Below are 21645 nucleotides of genomic sequence, written 5' to 3'. Positions count from 1 at the left end.
TGGTGGACACAGGAAGTTAAAGAGGCAGTGAAGGAAAAGAAGAAAGCATATCAAAAGTTCCTGGCAAATAAGTCAGCTTTTACTCTTACAGAATACAGAGACAAATGTAAGAAAGCTAAACAGTGTGTAAAACTAGCTAAACAAAAGTCATGGGACGACTTTGGCAAGAATATAGAAAATAAATATCAAGAAGGTGGCAAAATATTCTGGAGGTTGTTGAAGAAGCTTAGGAATGGAGGAAAGAGTGCTGTAAAAGGAATTAGAGATGATAAAGGTGAAATGAAAACAGGAGAAAAAGATATCCTTGAAGTATGGAGTAATTACTTTGAAAAACTGCTAAATGAAACAAGCAGTGATGACAGCACAGTGATAAAAAACACTGACCAGGCATGCAGTCAGGAATACATATCCATACTTGAAGTAGAAAAAGCCATCAAAGGCTTGAAATGTGGAAAGGCAGCAGGAGTAGATGATATTCGACAAGAAATGCTGAAGTATGGTGGTATAAGAGTCTTACAGTGGCTGCACTGCATAGTTCAGAAAGCCTGGACAGAGGGACGAATTCCCGATGATTGGAGTAGAGCTCTCATAGTACCCATATATAAAAAGGGAAATAAAACTGAATGTGAGAATTACAGAGATATTTCCCTACTGAATGTTACTGGCAAGATCTATGCAAGTATACTTGAGAAACGGTTGAGAAGAATTGTGGAATAAAAGCTGGGTGAAGAACAAGCTGGATTCAGGCCAAATACAGGCTGTCAGGATCAGATCTTCACTTTACAACAAATAGTTGAGAAAGCATGGGAATATAACAAAGATCTGTATTTAAGTTTTGTCAATTTGGAAAAGGCATATGACAAGGTGCCAAGAGAGAAGCTATTCAATACGGTGCAGTTATATGGTGTCAATGGGGCATTATATATTAAGTAATACTTAGTCTTTATTTGAGTTGTAAGTCAGCAGTTAGAATTGAAGGAAGTACAGGAAGATGGTTTAATGTTAAATCTGGTGTGAGACAAGGATGTATATTATCCCCTGTGTTATTCATTATCTATATGGATCACATTATGAAGGAAAGTGGTATTAAATATGATATCAAAATTGGAGATGTTAATGTCAGCTCTTTGCTTTATGCAGATGATGTTATACTTCTAAATAAATCCGCTACAAGTCTGCAAGATTCTCTGACTAAATTGAATAACTGTTAATAGATATGGTATGAAGGACAGCAATAAAAAGACAAAGACAATAAAAATAGGCAGAATCATTGAAAATGTCAACTGTGTTGTGAATGGAGAATCTGTGGAACAAGTAAAACATTTCAGCTACTTAGGCACAATTTTTAGTGAAGATGGTAAATTCAATATAGAAATAGACAACAGAATCAGCAAAGATGGTATGGTGGGAAGTCAATTGAATAAATTCATATGGAATAAGAGAGAAATTAGTCGGAACACTAGTGTTCAAACCAGTTTTAACTTATGGATCTGACAGCTGGGTCAGAAGTAAAACACTTGACCAAAGACTAGAGACCGCAGATATGAGAGTCCTGAGAAAGATTCGAGGCCTGAACAGATGGCATCAATGGCAATATCATATTAAAAACGAGGATATTAGGAAAGACCTTGACATCGTCAGCATCCAGGAATGCGTAAGCAGAGCTAATCTCAGGTGGTACAGTCACTTAAATAGAATGGGAGAGAAAAGATTAGCAAAACAAGTGTTCTCTGCCAGGTTGGCAGGAAAACGACCCAGAGGAAGACCAAGATATAGGTGGATTGATACGGTACAAAGTGGCTTAGACGATAGAAATATAAGACCTGATAATGTTGGAGTCTTGACAAGTAACAGACTGATTTGGAGGAAAATTGTAGATAGGAAGTTAGTAATGATGTAATTTTTTCATGTAGTACTATCATATCCTGAACACCCCTTGAGGGTACATGGCAGGAATTTGATGATGATGATGATGATGATCTAGCAACCATTTATAATTGTTTTTATCGACACAACGATAGAAGTTTAATAAATTGCCTTCATTAAATTTATTTCACAGGCTCTCATCGTTTTGAATGTCGATGAGTTCAAGCTGTGCTGATTTGGGTGCATTTTCGGGCAAAATGGCAAAACTTTCATTGAAAATTAAACGTTGAAACCACAACTTTCATGACATGTTCAAATCCAAGTTTCTTAGGGCACAAGCTCTCCTGGTGGATTATACAGTGGAACTGTATCAATTGCTAAATAAATTGTATCAACTGCTAAATAAATCTAGCAACGGTTTCACTTTTTTAAAATCAGAAAACTGATACTGAAGACTGATATCAATTTATCAATCTTTTCAACATACATAGTTTTGAAGTTGACAATGAACTTTTCAGAAACTTTCTTATAATTAGGAAAATGGATGTAATTCCCTGACTTCAGTTGAATTTGAAACAGATTTAACTTGCACTGAAAAGACAAAATGTGGCCATAAAGTTGAGTAACCAATTAATCTTTGTCCTGAAGCCGCGTATTTAAATACACTATCAACCAGAAAGGCTAAGTCACATAACCAATCCAGATTTTTTATGTCAGGGACGTTTTTGTATTTTTCAGTCATGAAGATTTTAATTTCATCAATTAAATTTAGGAACCACTCCAATGTTTGTCCACAACTTAGCCACCTCACTTCTGTGTAAAAAATTAAGTCACCATATTCACTTTCAATGTCTTCAAGAAACTTTTTAAATTGTCGGTGATTAAGGCCATGGGATTTTATAAAATTAATCGTTGAAACTACAACTTTCATGACATGTTCAAATCCAAGTTTCTTAGGACACAAGCTCTCCTGGTGGATTATACAGTGGAATTGTATCAACTCATCGTCGTGCCGTCCCAAATGCTGTTTCAATAATGTTACTAATCCAGAATTAGCTCCTATCATGGAAGGAACTCCGTCATTCGTGATACCTGATAATTTTGTCAGATCTAAATTAATTTTGGAACACTATTCCAAAAGCCCAGTGAACATATCATTACCTTTCGTTTGATCTGACAACGAACTCATTCCAATCAGCTCCTCGCTTACATCAAACTCTTGCGTTATTCCACGTGCAAATATTAACAACTGGGCTGTGGAAGTAATGTCAGTTGATTCATCAATAGCTAATGAAAAATAGGCAAATTTCTTTGAATAAGATGTTAATTGGTGCTTTACATTTTCTGCCATTGCAGTAATTCTTCTTTGCACAGTCATCCTATTTAACTGAATTTTCTCAACATTTTTGGCAGATTCAGGACAAATTTTTTTAGCAGCTATCTCAAGGCAACCTTTAATGAAATCTCTGTCTGTAAATGGTCGGCACCTTTTTGCTATAAGGCGATATATTTCAAAACTTATTTCTGTTGTGATTTCTGAATCTTCAATAGGTTTTGTAAACAACACTTGCTGACCTGTCAATTCTCGTTTCAAAAATGAAATCTTTTGTTTACATAGTTCTTTAGATAGATTTGAATATGTAGAATGCAGACTTTCATAGTGTCTCCTTATATTGTATTCTTTTGGTATGGCTACAGCACTTTTGCAAATCAAGCACACGATATTATTAAACAACTGCACAAAACCATATTTTTCAGTCCAGCTATCCTGAAACTGACGTTTTTCATCCAGTAGTTTGCATTTCCTACTTGGCCCTGCTTTATCCATTGTAGAATTTATTTTTTACCGTTTCCTAGGGGTGATAATTAACTGTAGCAACCGCACCTACGAAAACAAAATACTCATATGACAAACAGATGAATTATAAAACTTGTTAACATTATTGCTAACCGATTATCGTAAGTAGACAGGTAATCATGACATCACAGCTACTTTGCTTTGTGCATGTATCATTTTTAAAAATTACCTATCGTGTAACTTGTTAAAGTTAAAATAATACACGGTGAGGTGGGCTGCCAGCAAATAAACGGAGGGCCGCAGTCTGTGCATCCCTAATCTAATAGATTCATCTGACGGCATAATGTCTTTTTCTTGTCACACAAAATTTCTTCATAGCAAGCCAATGATTTTTTTTATTCCTTGCCTTGTGGCTACAATTCGTTCCTTGTTAGAATCTATTTCCTCCAAAATTCTGTAAACCTTTCTTAATTAAGCTGAGACCTTCTGTTAATTTTGCAATTGTCATGTGCTTTTCTGGTAGAACTGGATCTGAGGTTTCAGTCTCTTCAGTAGCACTTTGCTCACACATCTCTATGAGCTCGTCAATTGTAAGCTCCTTGTTATGTGAGTCTAACGGCTCACTGACATCTTCACTGTCGACTTCTAAATCTAATTGCCTGGCAAGGTTGACAATTTCTTCTATTGCATCAGCAACTTGATCAGTTTCTGGCAACATTTCTGCTTCACATTTAAAAAAGGATAGACATTGGGAACTTGGGCAAAAGTTATAAGCATTAGTGACACTTGGTTCACTGAGGATAATATAATCATAGCAACAGAAATGCAAAGGATATGGTATCTTCCAAGAAGATGGGGGGAAACAAGATAGGAGAGGATTGCTAATGATATCAGAAAATTATAGCCAAAAAAGTAGCAGTACTGAGATGCAAAGGAAAGTTCATTTGAGGCTATCTGGTGTGATCAGAAGCCAACAGGATGAAACTATAATTTGATGCTGCTATAATCCAGGGTTGTAAAAGGGAGAATGTAGATAGCATGTATTGGCAAATTAGCATGATGAGTGCAGGTCATGTAATTATTGGAATTTCAACTATGGAGACAGATACTGGATGAAGGAATGATCACAGGGAGGGAAGGAAACTGAAGGGACACATGGTTCAAGCATACTGGATCTGGTCATAGCATCAGAGAACTTAACAACAACTAATCTAGACACACTATCTCTGCTTTGGAGAAAATGATCACATAGTCTTAACCTGAGAGACTGCAAGACATGCAGATTTTCTATTAAGAAAGGATATATGTGGAATTACAAAGTAGGTGATTATAACAAGTTGAGGAGTCAGTTCTCATCAGTGCCATAAGAATTTGGAGAGGAGAGATAGTGGTGGTACATGAGAGGTGGTCAAAGGGTGGATGAAGACAATGCTAGATGTGTATCCAGATTTAGGAGAATAAATCAGGTTAGAGTTAGATGGATGAACAGAATCATTAAGTAGGAGTTGCAGAAAAAGTTGTGGAGGGAGTATAAAGAATAGGTGATCAGCATGTCATTGACAGTGGAGTTGAATAAAGGAACTGGCTACCCAATGACACTACTAGATTTTGTAAAAACATCTGACACAATTCCCCACAGAACTCTTTTGCATAAATTGGAGCAAATGGGGGGATGGATATGAACCTGATGATTTGGATTAGAGGGTGACTGATGGACAGATATCAAAGAGTGGTTTATAGAAGAGTTGAGTCCAGAAGAAGGCAGGTGACTAGTGATGTACAATACCACAGAGCTCAGTACTTGGTCTTCTGTTTAATTTGTACATCAATAATGTAAGAAATGATATGTGGGGAAATATGTTTTTATTTTTATATGGTTTTATATGACCAACACTGAAGACCATTTTTCAGTATATGGCAGGAAGGGAGATAAGGGGGTTATCCCCTGGAAATTGCGTAGAAGTAATTAGTGCCTCGGTGGCACAATTAGAAGAATGACAGCACATGGCGCCCTTCATTTGGAAAAGGCTTAAGTTCAGTTCTCGTCATGACAAGAGGAATCTTTACATTTTTTTTTTTTTTTTTTGTTTGTTTGTTTTGTTTTTTCCCAACTGAAGGTGAGTTAGCTGATCTCATAGAGAAGTAGCAGGGTTCTTTCCTCCTGGAAACTCGTGTTTTTCATCCTGCAAACAGACAAATCAGCAATCAGAATGCATGCAATTCAGAGAGAAAAAATACTAGTGATGGTGGTCAGTAGATGGTATTGGTGTAGATGATGGCAGTGGCAGCTCAGTGTAACGGGTGGATTAAGTGATGGAGACATGTTGTAGAATAGGTGCCCTCCCTCAATGAGTCTTTGGCCTTCTTGGAGGTGTCACAAAATAATAATAATAATAAAATATTTTCTGATCATACAAAACTGGGAAGAGATATAGTCAATGAAAATGATGTAGTGATCCTGCAGATTACTCAAACAGGCTGACAGTATGGGAAAGGTAATCATCATCATCATCAAATTCCTGACATGTACCCTCAAGGGGTGTACAGGATATGATAGTACTACATGAAAAATTTACATCATTACTAACTTCCTATCTACAATTTTCCTCCAAATCAGTCTGTTACTTGTCAAGACTCCAACATTATCAGATCTTATATTTCTATCATCTAAGGCGCTTTGTACCGTATCAATCCACCTATATCTAGGTCCCCCTCTGAGTCGTTTTCCTGCCAACCTGGCAGAGAACACTTGTTTTGCTAATCTTTCTTCGCCGATTCTGTTTAAGTGACCATACCTCCTGAGATTAGCTCTGCTAATGCATTCCTGGATGATGCCAATGTTAAGTTGTTTCCTAATATCCTCATTTTTAACATGATAATGCCATCTGTGCATGCCTCTAATCTTTCTCAGGATTCTTATATCTGTGGTCTCTAGTCTTTGGTCATGTGTTTTACTTCTGACCCAGCTCTCAGATCCTCCATAAGTTAAAACTAGTTTGAAAACTGTCTTGTATACAGCTAATTTAGTGTTTTTGACTAATTTCTCTCTTATTCCATATGAATTTATTCAATTTACTTCCTACCATACCAGCTTTATTGATCTGTTGTCTATTTCCATATTTATACAATCTTCAATAAAAATTGTGCCTAAGTAACTGAAATGTTTTACTTCTTCCACAGGTTCCACGTTCACAACACAGTTGATATTTTCAACAATTCTACCTATTTTCATTGTCTTTGTCTTTATAATGCTGACCTTCATACCATATCTATTACAACAGTTATTCAATTTAGTCAGGGAATCTTACAAACTTGTAGTGGATTTATTTAGAAGTATAACATCGTCCGCATAAAGCAAAGAGCTGACATTAACATTTCAAATTCTGATATCATGTTTAATACCACTTTCCTACATAATGTGATCCATATAGATAATGAATAACAGAGGGGATAATGTACATCCTTGTCTCACACCAGATTTAACATTAAGCCATCTTCCAGTACTTCCTTCAACTCTAACTGCTGACTTGCAACTCAAATAAAGACTAAGTATTGCTTGATATAATGCCCCATTGACACCATACAAATGTAGTGTATTGAATAGCTTCTCTCTTGGCACCTTGTTATATGCCTTTTCCACATCGACAAAATTTAAATACAGATCTTTGTTATATTCCCCTGCTTTCTCAACTATATGTCGTAAAGTGAAGATCTGATTCTGACAGCCTCTATTTGGTCTGAATCCAGCTTGTTCTTCACCAAGCTTTTCTTCCACAATTCTTCTCAACCGTTTCTCAAGTATACTTGCATAGATCTTGCCAGGAACACTCAGTATAGAAATACCTCTGTAATTCCCACATTCAGTTTTATTTCCCTTTTTATATATGGGTACTATTAGAGCTCTATTCCGATTATCTGGAATTCATCCCTCTGTCCAGGCTTTCTGAACTATGCAGTGCAGCCACTGTAAGACTTTTATATCACCATGCTTCAGCATTTCTGGTCGAATAATCATTTACTCCTGCTGCCTTTCCACATTTCAAGCCTTTGATGGCCTTTTCTACTTCAAGTATAGATAAGTATTCCTGACTGCATGCATGGTTAGTGTTTTTTTTTTTTACCACTGTGCTATCATCACTGCTTGTTTCTTTTAGCACTTTTTCAAAGTAATTACTCCATACTTCAAGGATATCTTTTTCTCCTGTTTTCATGTCACCTTTATCACCTCTAACTCCTTTTACAGCACTCTTTCCTCCATTTCTAAGTTTCTTCTACAACCTCCAGAATATCTTACCACTTTCTTGATATTTATTTTCTATGTTCTTGCCAAAGTCCTCCCATGACTTTTGTTTAGCTAGTTTTAGACAGTGTTTTGCTTTCTTACATTTGTCTCTGTATTCACTAAGAGCAAAAGCTGACTTATTTGCCAGGAACTTTTGATATGCTTTCTTCTTTTCCTTCACTGCCTCTTTAACTTCCTGTGTCCACCATGGAGTTCTGATTTTTCTATCCTTGCAGACAACCTCACCACATGCCTCTCTGGCTGAATCAATCAGGGTTTTCTTCAAGTGCCACTGAATCTCTGAGGTTTGGTGTCAGTTCTTAAACTCTTTCATTTTTTCTTCAATAATCTTTGTGTATTTTAGTCTACAGATCACATCTAAAAGCTGCTCAACTTTTATTTGCTTTAAAACTTTATTACATGTTATTCTTTTCAATATGAAATTCAATTTTATCCTGCTGAAGACTAAATAGTGATCGCTTTCAATTTCAAATCCTCTCTACACTCTGGTGTCCTGCACCAGGGAGAAAACACCACTATCAACAATAACATAGTCAATGAGACTTTTCTTATTCCTTGCCTCTTCTCTCCATGTGAATTTGTGCACATTTTTATGTTTGGAACATGGTGTTAGTAATAACCAGTCCATGTCTTAGGCAGAAATCCAACAAGAATTTGCCATTATTATTACCTTTGCTCTTTTCTCCAAATTTTCCCAAAATATTTTTGTATGTCTGACAATTATTTCCTACTCTGCTATTTAGATCCCCAACAAAGACCAACTTTCCTTTTTCATTGTCTCAATTGCTTTTTCTAAAGCAACAAAAAATTCCTCCACTTCTATCTTAGTAGAACCTTCTGTGGGACCATGGGCACAAATAAGTCTCATTGTCCAGTTCCCCATTCTGATATTTGCCCAAATCACTCTACTTGACACTGCCTGCCATTCAAGAAGATTAGCCTGATATTTTGTATTGAATACTATGGCTACTCCTTCTTTTCCTTGATTGTCATTTCCTGAATATAACATTTTGTATTTATTGCTCAGAAAGATCTCGCCAGTTTTTGTCTTTTTTGTTTCAGTCACCCCTGTTATGTCAATCTGGTACTTATCTAATTCTTCAGCTAGCTCCATTTCTTTGCCATTCAGGCTTCTTATGCTGATACTACCGATCTTTAACTCTGGTGATGTTGAGTTGGAGTGTGCTTTCAGATTTGTTCCAGTAGCTGACTTTTCGCTGTTCACCCTGGTTCACTGGCGAAAACAACGGGGGACTTGTTTAACCGGGTGATGCCCCAAGCCGACACGAAATTCTGTTATGTACCATCATTTTGTATTCTGGTTCAATTCAATAAGAATACAATTTGGTCGGCTAAATCCCAAATTGCCAGCCCATACTCGTTCGTTCAGTATCCAGGTAGATACCCAACAGGGTGCACCATGAGAAAGTGAGGATTGGACATTAGGTCAGAAGCCCTGGTCGGTTCTCCTCATTCCTTTAAAGGCTATGTGGAGGTCTCCTCTCAGTTATACAGCTTTGACCCTTAAGCACCCCAAAGGGAAAGGTAAATGGCTGCCAAATTAACCTGACCAAGTGCAAGGTGATGCAATTTGGGAAGAAGAGACCAAAAGCTGTGAACTATATTAATGGAAATGAATTGCAGGAAATTAATAAGGACAGGGACTTGGGGATGACAAGTAGTTGAGGTTTAGAGTGAATATTGCAAAGAGGGCTAAAACAGCATATCAGGCTATGTGGTTATTGAAGAACACACACCAACAACAAGAACAGAGAGGTTACTGTTCTCTTTTATAAGGCAATAGCAAGGGGATTACTGCATGGAGACCTGAATTCCATGGGGATGAAAATGTGGTGAAGAGAATCTGGAAACAAGTGAAAAAGATTGTGGCAGATCTATGGAATGCTCCCTGTACAGATTAAAGTTGTATATACTTCAAAAATTTGATAGGCAAAAAAAGGAGACATGATAGAAGCATATAAGTTATTAAAGGGGTTTTATATGATTGGCACTGAAGACCGTTTTTGAGAATGAGGGGGTCATCCCATAGAAATTGTGTAAGAGTAATTAGCAAGGGTGTCAGAATTAAATTTTTTGCTTGCAGTGGTGAATGGGTGGAATGAGTTTTCAGAGGTGATTGTAAGTGCTTTGCCAGTGAATGAGTTTAATATTGTGAATAATGGATCTCCTGCAATGAGTTTTCCAACTCTACGGAGATACCCATATAATATCATCAATACTTATCCGTCCGCTTCTGGACGCTAATCTCTTCCATGTTTTTCTACATTTCTCTGTCTCTGGCCCAGAAGCTCAAATCATTTCCCATTGAATGATGTAGTTCATCTCTCCACCTTGGTGATTGTCTGCCAGGTCTTCTTGAACCTTCTCGTACTTGCCATTCTGTACAAACTTTTGTCCAGTGGTTGTCTCGCTGTCTTGCAATGTGTCCTGCCCATCTCCATTTTTTTTAATTAAAAGACATAATTAAACCCTGTTTTTTTTTTTCTGATATCTTTGTTTTTTACTTTATCTATTCTTTTCATACCTAACATTGATCTTTCCATGTTTCTCCATGGCTCCTAATTTATTTTCCAGTCTTCTTATGATGTTCCAAGTTTCTGCTCCATATATGTCATAGCTGGCATGATGCACTGTTCATATGCTCTTCTTATTAGACAGATTAGGTATGTTTTCTTTAAAAATTTTATTGTATTTTCCAAATTATCTCCATTTTTGGTTTATTTTTTTTCTGTTTTATTTCATGTTCCCAATTTCTATCCATGTTAATTATTTGACCTAGATATTTGAATTTAGTTACATTTCCTATTTCTCTGTCATTTATTTCTATCTTTTGGTTGTAGTTTATATTTTTATTGTACATTTCAGTTTGATCGATATTTATGTTGAGACCAAACTTGTTGCTTTCTCTACTTAATTCTATAATAATTTCTTTTAGCTCTTCAGGTGTTTTAGAAAATAGTAAAATGCCATTTGCAAATCTTAAATTGCTTAGATATTGACCATTTATTCTAATACTTTTTTTTTGCAATTTAGATTTTTAAATATCTATTGTAGACAAGCATTGAATATTATTGGTGGCATTGTATCTCCTTGTCTTATTCTTCTATCTAACCCTCCATAATGCCATATAAGTGATGAATAATAGTGGAGATAAAATGTGCCTGATTTTAACATCAATTCATCTTCCTATGCCTCTAATTCTAACTTACAACTCAAATAAAGACTGTATTGCTTGATATAATGTCTCATTTTCACCATATAACTGTAATGTTTTGAACAGTTTCTTTTGGCATCTTGCCTTTTCCATATCTGTATAAAACTAAAATACAGATCTTTGTTACATTCTCATGATTTCTCAACTATTTGAGGAATCCCTTCATCCTGTATTGAAGTTTTTTTCTGCAATTTTGTTTTTGTAACCTAAAAATCTTCAATTTATCCTGCTTAAGGGACATTTCACAGACTTATCACCACCTTAGTCACTCACTTCTGGATCATCTCCACCACTCTGGATCCACTTCTTTATTCTCTAAAAACCCAAGTGACCAAATCTGCACACAGTGGTCCAGATTTAGTCATATCAATGCCTAGAGATAGAGAGGAATAGTAACTTTCTTACAGCTACTTTTCAACAACCAAACTTTCTTTGAACATATTTTTGCAGCATATCCTTTGAACTTCATTTATTGGCCTTCATGTTCAAATCCCTGACTTCAGTTTCTTGAAATACAATCCATTCTGTTAATACAACACAGAGACTTCATTCTTTTAAGCACAATCTGCATAACTTTACACTTTGCCATAAACACCAGTTACTATTATGACTTACTATTTCCCTCTCTAACTTAGCATCAGCAAAGTAAAAATATTACCTTTCAACTAATCTCAAATATAATTAACTTATAAATTAAACAGCAGAGATTCAAGCTCAATGCCTTACAACATAGCACTGATCACTTACCTTCTTGATTCCACTGATGCCTTTTAGCAATCCTTATTCAAGTTAATAGCTTCAATTTCATATACTCTTCATTTATTCAATGGAGATGATATGTAACAGATTTATGTGTAGTAGGGTGTAACTGTTTCTTTTATCAAATTCAACTGTCATTATAGTGTAGATAAATTACTAACATGAGACCATCCTTCACAAAGCCATATTTTCTAACCCAGAACATCATATTCCTATCCATTCATTCCTGTATTCTTCTCTTAAACTTTAATATCTTAACCAACACCACTTCTGATATATTGATTGGTCTAAAATTTGCTACCTTGACATCTTTTTTATGAACTATTTACTATATGGTTTTTAATATAACTAATATACTATATGGTTAAATAATAAAAAAATTCCAGGGTGGAGTCATACCTTTGTATAAGCACCTTGTGCCTCAGTTATTAGTTTGTCATATTCATCTCGAGCTAATATCTTCTGTTGAAGAATATTATTCAAATGATCCAACTGCTTTTGTAAATTTTCCATTTGTTTCTCTAATTTTGCCTTTTCTTGTTCATTGTGTAAAATTTGTTCATTAAGTTCACTTCTTTTTGCACATAAGTCTTCAATACCTAAGAATAAAAGTACATGACAAAAAGTTAAAACATTCAGAAATACATAGTGACCATCTTAGAATGTGTATAAAAATATGGCATTCCCAACTTTCAGCTTTAATGATAGAGAGTTAACATTGAGCATTTGAAATTTTAAAAAAAAAATTTCTAAAAATTAATGAATGCTGATCGTTAACTTTTGTGGTATGACTGTCTGCATCAAATAAGTCTGTTCAATTAATGTTCAATTACAATCTGAGGTACTCTACAAGAGATAAATTGATCTTTTGGTGTAAGCTAATAAATATACTACCCTCTGTAAAGCAGTTAGAGTCCATATAACAGTTGCAACTACAGTGCAACTGTTATAAGTCCCACTGTACTTGTAATTAAAGAAATTCAACACAAATATTATATGGTGGGTAACAGTATATGCAAAGGTTATTTGAAATTTGATTTGATTTAAATATTGTAATTCATACCTAAAGAATTTGGATAAGTATAATCAGATGCTATCCAAATTTCAGAAAAGCAGTTATTCCACAATTCCTAAAAAGTACTTTTGTGTCACAAGCATCCTGGTTGCAAATTTCATCATGAAAACAACTTAATGACACTTATGACATAGTAAGGATTATTAGATACATGTATTCACAAGAATAAAGAATAATTTTTTTATTATTAACAGGCCATCATAAGCATCAGCATAACAAAGTGAAGCTAGAACATTAATCCTATTTACAGAGTTACGACAGGTGCTGGAATGCCACCATACAGTAGTTACAAAATCAAATAAGATCAAAATTAAAATGATCTGAAATACAAAAATTAATAATTTAGTTAAATAAAATGATTGAATGAGAGCATTATATTAAAAAAAAAAAAGTTGAGAGTGAAGCACACTATTGTAAGCCATTGCCATTTATGAGGATGAGACTCCCACATCCCTTAAAAGTTTTGGCTTTAATTGTAATCTCACTTGATTTTATAACCACCACATGATTGCATTCCAGCACATGGTGTAGCTCTGTAGCTTCACCTTGTGATTATACTGCTGCACTGATAATGGCCGATTAATTTCTGGCCAAAATATTTGCAACAATAAAGTATTATTCTTTATTCTTGTGAATAATATGAATCTAATAATATTCATCATGAAAAGCTGAATACTTTAAATATTTCTTATCACTAGCATTACTATTCATATACAGAAGTATACTAAACTTATAATATGAAATCAGAAAAATTATTATTATCTGACCTCCATGGAATCAGAGACTCATCATGAGATGGGAGGTACACACTATTACATGCAATGCTCATCTAACCATGCTTTAAACAGATTCAATGTATCTACATTCACAACACAATCAGGCACTGCATTCCACTTACCAACCACTCTACATGCAAAGAACCTTCTCCTCGCTCCTCTGCTCACATCCTCCTTATATAGTTTCCAGCAATGGCCTCTTATTCTACCCTCCCCTTCCATTTTATGAAAAATCTCTTCCATGTCATCTGCAACCCTTAACTAGCTTATATGTCTTAATCATATCCCCCCTCTTCCTCCTATTCACAAGGCTTTGCAACTTACATTCTCTCAATCTGTCCTCATATTCCACATTCCAAAAACCACTGAAAACCACCTTTCTGAATTGTCTCTGGACCCTTTCCAACATATCCTCGTCCCCATGAAAACCCGGTGATCAAATCTGTGCACAATAATTCATATGAGGCCTGATCAAGACCTTATATAATAGTATCATAATTTCTATTTCTGCACATCAGGGTTTTCCATGTCATTGCCATTATCCAATGTGATGTCCTCATAACTCATGCAATGTGAACCCTGAATTTCAGGTCCTTGTCCACTATCACTCCTAGATTTCTCATCTCCTCTGCTTCCTTTAAAGTTTCCTCATCAAGTGTATACTCTGCATCCCATTGTTGCTTATCAAATCTCAAAACCTTACACTTTGCAACACTGAACTGATAGTTCCACTTATTAGTCCATTCAAGTCCTCTTGTAAGGCCATAACATCTGCTTGACTTTCAGTTGCTCTACCCAATTTTGCATCATCTGCAAACAGATATCCTATCCTTTTCCCTCAGTCATATGGCTGGTGGGGATAGCTATATGCTACCAAACTAGGGAAATGATTATGAGCAAGGTGGTTTCAAACCATTGCCTTCCTTGCCATAGTATATTTTATGACTGTAGCTGTGTGTGTTCATGGGGACAGTTTGCCTGAGGATGAAAAACCCGAGTTACTGGGAGAAAAAACACTCCACCTCCATATGAGAATAAGATAAAGGTTCCTCACATCACTGATAGGAATCGAACACAGGTCTTTCTGACCAAAGGGTTTCATCTATACTGACTGAGCTACAGAGGCTATCCCAATATCATTAACATACAAATTAAACAACAATGGTTCCAAAACTGACCCCTGCAGTACACTAAGTGAACGTCCTCTTTCGGGATACTGCACCCTCCCCCATATACAACTTTCTGATACCTATCTGACAGCCAGTCACTGATCCAACTCTGAAGTCTGTTATCCAATCCCATCTGTTTCAATTTATTTACCAGCTTGTCATGTGGCAGTCTATCAAAAGCTTTTGCAAAATCCAAGTACACCACTGTATATGCATCTCCCCTGTCCAAGGTATTTGTCACCTTGTTATAGTATATAAGTAAGTTAGTGAAATATGATCTCCCTTTAAAAAAACCCATGCTGATAACCACAGAGAATACTGCTGTTATGAACCCATTTCTGTATTCTACTTCTCACCAATCACTTCAGTACCAACACCACAACTCCAGATATACAGATTGGCCTATAATTTGAAGCTAAAGCCTATGCAGTGGAACAATTTTACCCTCCTTCCACTCCCTTGGAACCTGTGCTGTTGCAAGACTCTTATTAAACTGGCATGCCAATGCTAATGCTATTGCCAATTCCCTGGAACATTCCCTTAAGATGTATAGTGATATATCATCAAATCCTATCGCCTTACTGACATCAAGTTTTGAATTTATTTATTTCCAAAACCTCCTGCTCACTCACAATTAAGCCATCCTCTCCGTGTCCTCTACACTTAAGTTCCTCATTATTCCACCTGATCAGGATGAAACAATCTTATAAATTGATTACTGAATACCTCAACAATGTCCTCTGCAGTTACCATTCTACCACTTTCATCCATTAACATCATCTTACCATGATTGTTCTTCCTTCTACTTGCGACATATCTAAAAAACTTTAAAGTTTTTCTTCACCTGATTTGCCAACTTATGATCATACTGCACTTTTGTTTTTATTACTAAAATAGTCACTCTCCTGGGTTGTTCTTTATACGTAAGCTGTTCAATAAGCAATAAGACTATATTTATACAGAAAACAGATTACCTTTAATCGTCATCATTTACATGGTCTTTTTCGAAGTAACTACCGTGAGACTCGATGCATTTGTCCCAACGTTGCGTCCACTTCTTAAACACATGTGAGAGTCCGTTTTTTGAGAGTTCTTTCAAAACCGCTTCCGCAGCTTTTACACATGCTTTGTTGCTTTCGAAATGGCGGCCTCGTAGTGGTTTCTTGAGCTGAGGAAACAGCCAGAAATTGCACGGTGCAAGATCAGGACTGTATGGAGGGTGTGGTAGGATATCTGTGTTGTTCTTCTGCAAAACGTCCACCACACAACCAGCAATATGTGGCTTTGCACTATCATGATGCAACAAGAAGCCATTCTTCAGCAATGGACGCTTCCTTTTGACGTGCTTGATGATAATCGCTGCTGTGTTGATCATTGTCTCTGTGATGGACATTGAAGGTCTTCCCTCACATTCAAGATCTTCCACATTTTGCCTTCCTTCCTTAAAAGTTTTATGCCAGCGAAAAACACTTTCCCTTGACATTGCTTCATCGTGGAAAGCTTTGCATATCATGTTAAAAGTGTCCGATGCCAATTTTTGCAAACGCACATAGAATTTAATCACATAATGCTGTTCCAAGGACGCTTCCATTTCGAAGCCTGGTCGCGCTGATGAGCACTTGCGTTTAGTCACGTGACACTCTGGCACATCAGCCCATCAGCATCAGCCCATATATGCCGTCTATCAACCTCTTTTGTTAATACAGACAGCAACATTTCTTTATTCCACAGAAATTAATACTGTGATGAGTGGTTTCGCCACAGTAAAATTAGTCTTATTACTTATTGAACAGCCCACGTACATTTCGCATAACTGATTATTACCATTATTCATCTTGTACTTCCTCCTAAGGAAGTAAAAGATGAATTAAATTCCTTAAACTCCTCATTCATCCATCCATTTTTACACCTACCTTATTCAGCCTTTTGGTCTTCAGAATACATTCACACATTGATGCTGCTATGTATTTCTTTGTCAGTTCCCATTCAGCATATATTTCCTTACTGCTCAACTCCTCATCCCATATTATAGCTCCAAGCTGTCTCCTAAGCTTGTCATAATCACCAGCCTTACAATTCAATTCACACATATCCTTTCCTCACAAAAGTCTGCATAAAAGGCTAGCCACACCCTAGGTGATCACTTCATGATCGCTTTCACCAACTGGAGGAAAGTGTGAAACCCCTCTCACAATTATATCCTCTGATGAAATAATCAGATCTAAAACTCTTGATCCTTGTATGCACTCCTTCACATGCTGCCTGAGATAGTTATCTCTCAAGAACTCCAGAATTCATTTTCCTTATTTCCAAATGCTATCTCATCATTCCAATCTATACTGCCATAATTAAAATCACCCATAATAATTACCCTTGCTTTGTTGACTAATCCAAGTTGTTTATACATTCTTCATCACCACCCTCCACATTCTTGGGGCTATAGCAACATCCAACTAACCGTCTTCCTCTCAACCTCCACATTACACCACACTGACTCATAACCATTGTCATTATTTCCCTCTTTCATGTCTACCTTATGTGGACATAATTCCCCTATCGTCAACAGCACTCCCCCCTCACTTCTTGTCCTTTCCTCATAAAATCCTCGTAAAAAATACTATATCCTTCCGTTTCTATTCCTGTTTAGAATATCATCTTCATTCAACCATGTTTCACTTATTCCAATGATTTTGGGGTGAATAACCTCGATCAGTGAAACCATTTTATCCAGGGCCGTGCCATGCAGTTGTGCAGATTGTGCCTCACACAAGGGCGCTTGAAGATGAGAGGTGCCATTTCACCAAGGGAAATAATAAAAAAAATATATATATAAATTTTCTTATTCTTGAATTATGTTGTATTATATAAATTACACAATTGCAAATTATAGTTAATGCAATAAAAATGAAATTTAAAATCAGTCAAATTATTATGAATTCTTAATAATCTAACAATATTTTTAACTTAATACATCAACAGTTTTATTATACAGTGGTATCTCACTAATCCGAACCTCTTTAGTCCGAATAATCCAGTAATCCGAACTGCAGATTGAAAGAAAAAAAAAAGTTTTATTAATTTTATTTTATTAAAAAATTTTATTTATTAATAGTGCACAAAATATTATTTTATGCAGTATTATTTTTATTTAATAATTATTATTTTAACTATTATTATTTATTTTATTATTATTACAGTACAGTATTTTTTTTTTCATACTGTCAATTGTACAGTTATAGTGTAGACCTATTTTGATTTATTGTGTGTTCACGTTTGCTTGGGAAGCCGTAGAACCTGAAGCAATTTGAGCATCAAGGAAAAAACTGTGGCCGTCTAGAATTTACCAAGATAACTACAGTGATACACAAAAAGAGGAAATTCAAAACGTACATAATTTGGTTAAAAATATAAATCCAGATGTTGAAATTTCACAAACAGATGTTACGGAATGGATTACAGGTAGAACCGAAAATGAATTTGTAATGAAATCAGATGCTGAAATTATAAATATGACGCTACAGAATGAATTAGAAGACTATGATGACGATAAAGAACTCGAAGAAAAAAAAGTAAAACATGAAGAGGCAGTTTAAAGTTTTAATATGTGTATAGAATGGGCTAAGCAGAATGATACGCCATTCCACAAAATTTTATTGCTAATGCAGCTCCGAGAAGAAGCTTTCGAAAAAAGTTTAGCTTTCAAGAAGCAAAAGAAAATCAGTGACTTTTTACAAAGAAATTTTTAAAAAAAACTTTTTTTTTTGTGTTATTTTGTGAAACTTTTTTTGTTGTGTACAAGAAAGTGATATTTTTTATTAAGTTATGTTATGTACTGAACTATGCAATTTTATTAAATCAGAATCAAGTTTTACATTACAGTACAGTAGCTTTTTTTCTATCAATTACTTCATTTATTTACAGAATTAAATTGATGTACATTAGAATCTGATTATTTTTGTCTTAAACACTAGTTATTGTCTCTTGGGGAGAAACTCGCTAATCCGAATGAGCACATTTTATTAGTTCGGATTCGCGAGATACCACTGTAATTTGTTTGAAGTGAAATGTTATCAATATTACCACAGATTTTATTTCACAGAATAAGCATCAACTGAGTAAAAATTGTATAAATATTCTCGATTATTTAGTATATTTTTAGTGGAAATTATTAGTTTAAGACAGACCGTGAATTCATTCTTATGCTGTGCTTTGCCCTTTGTGGATGTGACTGAATGTGACCATAGGGTGCTACGAAAGATAATATGTTCAAAACCACCATTCGTGGGCCAATGTGTTGAATGCAGCGTTCCACGCATCGACTAGAATAAAAACATTCAGAACCAGGGCTTGCAACATGGGTTTCCATGGTAGGACTGCAATATCGTCATGCGTATCAAGGATTTAGGCCAAGCATGGCCTGTTCCTGCCTTAGAAGTCATCGTTGAATCGTTTAAGAGGACGTCCTGGTTTTCTTTTTCCTAATGGCTTGTACTTTAAGGCTTGTTTTGGTAATCTTTCTATTTTCATTCTTTGAATGTGTTCCATCCATTTATGTTTATATTTTTTAATTTTTTCTATTACTGGTTCTTGGTTTAATTCTTTCATAATTTCTTCGTTTCTTTTGTGATCAAATGGGGTATACCTTGCAGTTTTTCTCATAAACTTCATTTCTGCTGTTATTAATCTTTATTTGTCTTTTTTGTTTTATTGTCGCAAGCTCCATATTACCCAAACAAGAATGCAGAGTCATCTTCAGTGATACAAAGAGTGTGTACAGTTGGACGTGGAAGCTTGGAAAGCTGTGTTATGAAGCGACGAACCACACTACACTCTCTACCAATGGGTGTGGTGGATGCCTGGTGAATGTCTCTTATCAGAGTGTGTAACCCAAACTATGAAATTCAGAGGTGGCAGTGTGATCGTTCATATGGTCCTGTTTTTTTGGTTTGACCTCAGTCCTTTGTTTGTGGTGCCATGAACATTGAAAAGTATCTGAACATTCTGGACAATGCAGTGTCTACTTTGTAGTGTTTCTATGGAATTGACCATTGTCTCTTTCAGCAAGATGCACAGTGTCATAAGCTGCTGCTGTAACTGTGTGGTTTGTGAACATGAACATCACACTTGTCTGGCCTGCAAAGAACCCTGATATCAATCCCTATTGAACATATGTGGGATGAGCTGGACCATCAGGTGAGGTTGAGGTAGGACAATTATACAGATAAAAATGGTCCAAAATGCCAACTGATTGCTATCATAAGAGTGTGGAAAATATGCCCCATAGAATCACTGCAGTCATCACAGCAAAAGGAGGTCCTAAATCTTATTAGGGTGGGCACCATGGCTGTTTGTTACTCACACTATTGTATCCATTGACCTCTTTCCAAGAAATGTGTGTCAGAGATCACTTCTACTTAAATCTCTCAACCCAGAAAATATGAAATTACATTCAACACATCTGATTATTTTGATATTATTAATTATGACTTGTTTTGTTCTGCAGTTTTTCTATTAATAATGAATATTTATAATAGTAACCCTAGTGGTAAATGACTTTAAATAGCACGTTTTTCTCAGGGTTTCCATTCTATCGATGCGTAGCCTGCCAGGATACTAAACGTGCCACCTTCAATAGGAAATGGCGATATATATATATATATATATATATATATAGAGAGAGAGAGAGAGAGAGAGAGAGAGAGGAAAAACCATGAAGCGAATGGAAACTGGTGTCACCGTTTCGAAATATTTGAAGCTTTCGACTGATGACAAGCACAATCAAAACTTAAGAGATCCATTTGTGGTGCACTGCTACCTGTTAAATCTGCATTGCTGTTGCGCGTTGTCTTGATCACTGTGTTGCGCTGCTATCTGTTAAGTCCTGATTGCTTGTATCACCAGCTAAAAGCTCCAAAATTCAAATACTTCAAACCATTTTCTATTTGCTTCTTCTATTTGAAAAGGCATCAATAGAATGTCCTACTTACACACCACAAGTTCATTATTATACGTTTGAAGCTCCGCTCCCTGCTGTGACATGCTCAAACTCTCCTCATATAATCATATTTTATCATTGTAATATCATCAACAGAAATAAATTCAAAATAAATACACAAAGGTCGCTACACACAAATACAAAACAAGCGCCAAATTTGATATCAAAAATACTCTAACAAGATATATTTAATATTTCTTAAAACAGCGCCCTCAAGTTTGGGTAGAGTCAATGAGAATTACTTAACTTTCTATCCAAATTTCTTTCGAAATTTGATTAATGATCACAAACAAAAACGTATATATACGTTTTTCTTCTGTGCTTTAAAAAATCCAATCTATTTTTAGTATTTTTAAATAAAAATTAACATTTTAAATCATTATTTATTTAAAAAACAGTATGTAGCAAAATACAGCTCTAAATCACAGTAACAAGCATTCGGACCAAACGAGATTGTGCCCTTTCTCAGCTGATTCCATTGTCCCGATAAAATGCAAACGTTAAATGTCCCGTTTTTCTTATTTTTCTGCCTTTTCAATTACACTAACCTAACTGTGCATCTTCTTGCATATTAGTAAAGAAGGTTGCCCTATTTCCATTAGATGGCACTATAATCCATTCAAATAGTTTTTTCCTAGTTTCCACACTCGGAATTATTATCCACACGAA

At 35.6% G+C, this 21645-nt stretch overlaps 1 protein-coding gene across 1 annotated transcript in view; it reads right to left on the bottom strand.

Moving 5' to 3' along the window:
- LOC150110619 (microtubule nucleation factor SSNA1-like) overlaps nucleotides 1–21141 on the bottom strand; it is a 40728-nt gene extending 19587 nt beyond the window's left edge. Inside the window, exons 1-2 of the mRNA XM_090395263.1 lie at nucleotides 20969–21141; nucleotides 12361–12560 (exon numbers count right to left, since the gene is read on the bottom strand). Coding sequence (XP_090251389.1) covers nucleotides 12361–12560; nucleotides 20969–21020 — 252 coding nt within the window. The 5' untranslated portion in view covers nucleotides 21021–21141. The remainder of the gene's footprint in view (nucleotides 1–12360; nucleotides 12561–20968) is intronic.
- Nucleotides 21142–21645: the final 504 nt, after the last annotated feature.

Source organism: Typopeltis vanoorti, chromosome 1, assembly GCF_054136105.1.
Source record: "Typopeltis vanoorti isolate ZY-2024b chromosome 1, IOZ_Tvanoo_1.0, whole genome shotgun sequence".
Classification (NCBI taxonomy): domain Eukaryota; kingdom Metazoa; phylum Arthropoda; class Arachnida; order Uropygi; family Thelyphonidae; genus Typopeltis; species Typopeltis vanoorti.
Note: the sequence above shows the minus strand (reverse complement) of the source record. Positions and strands in the feature narration are given on the sequence as shown.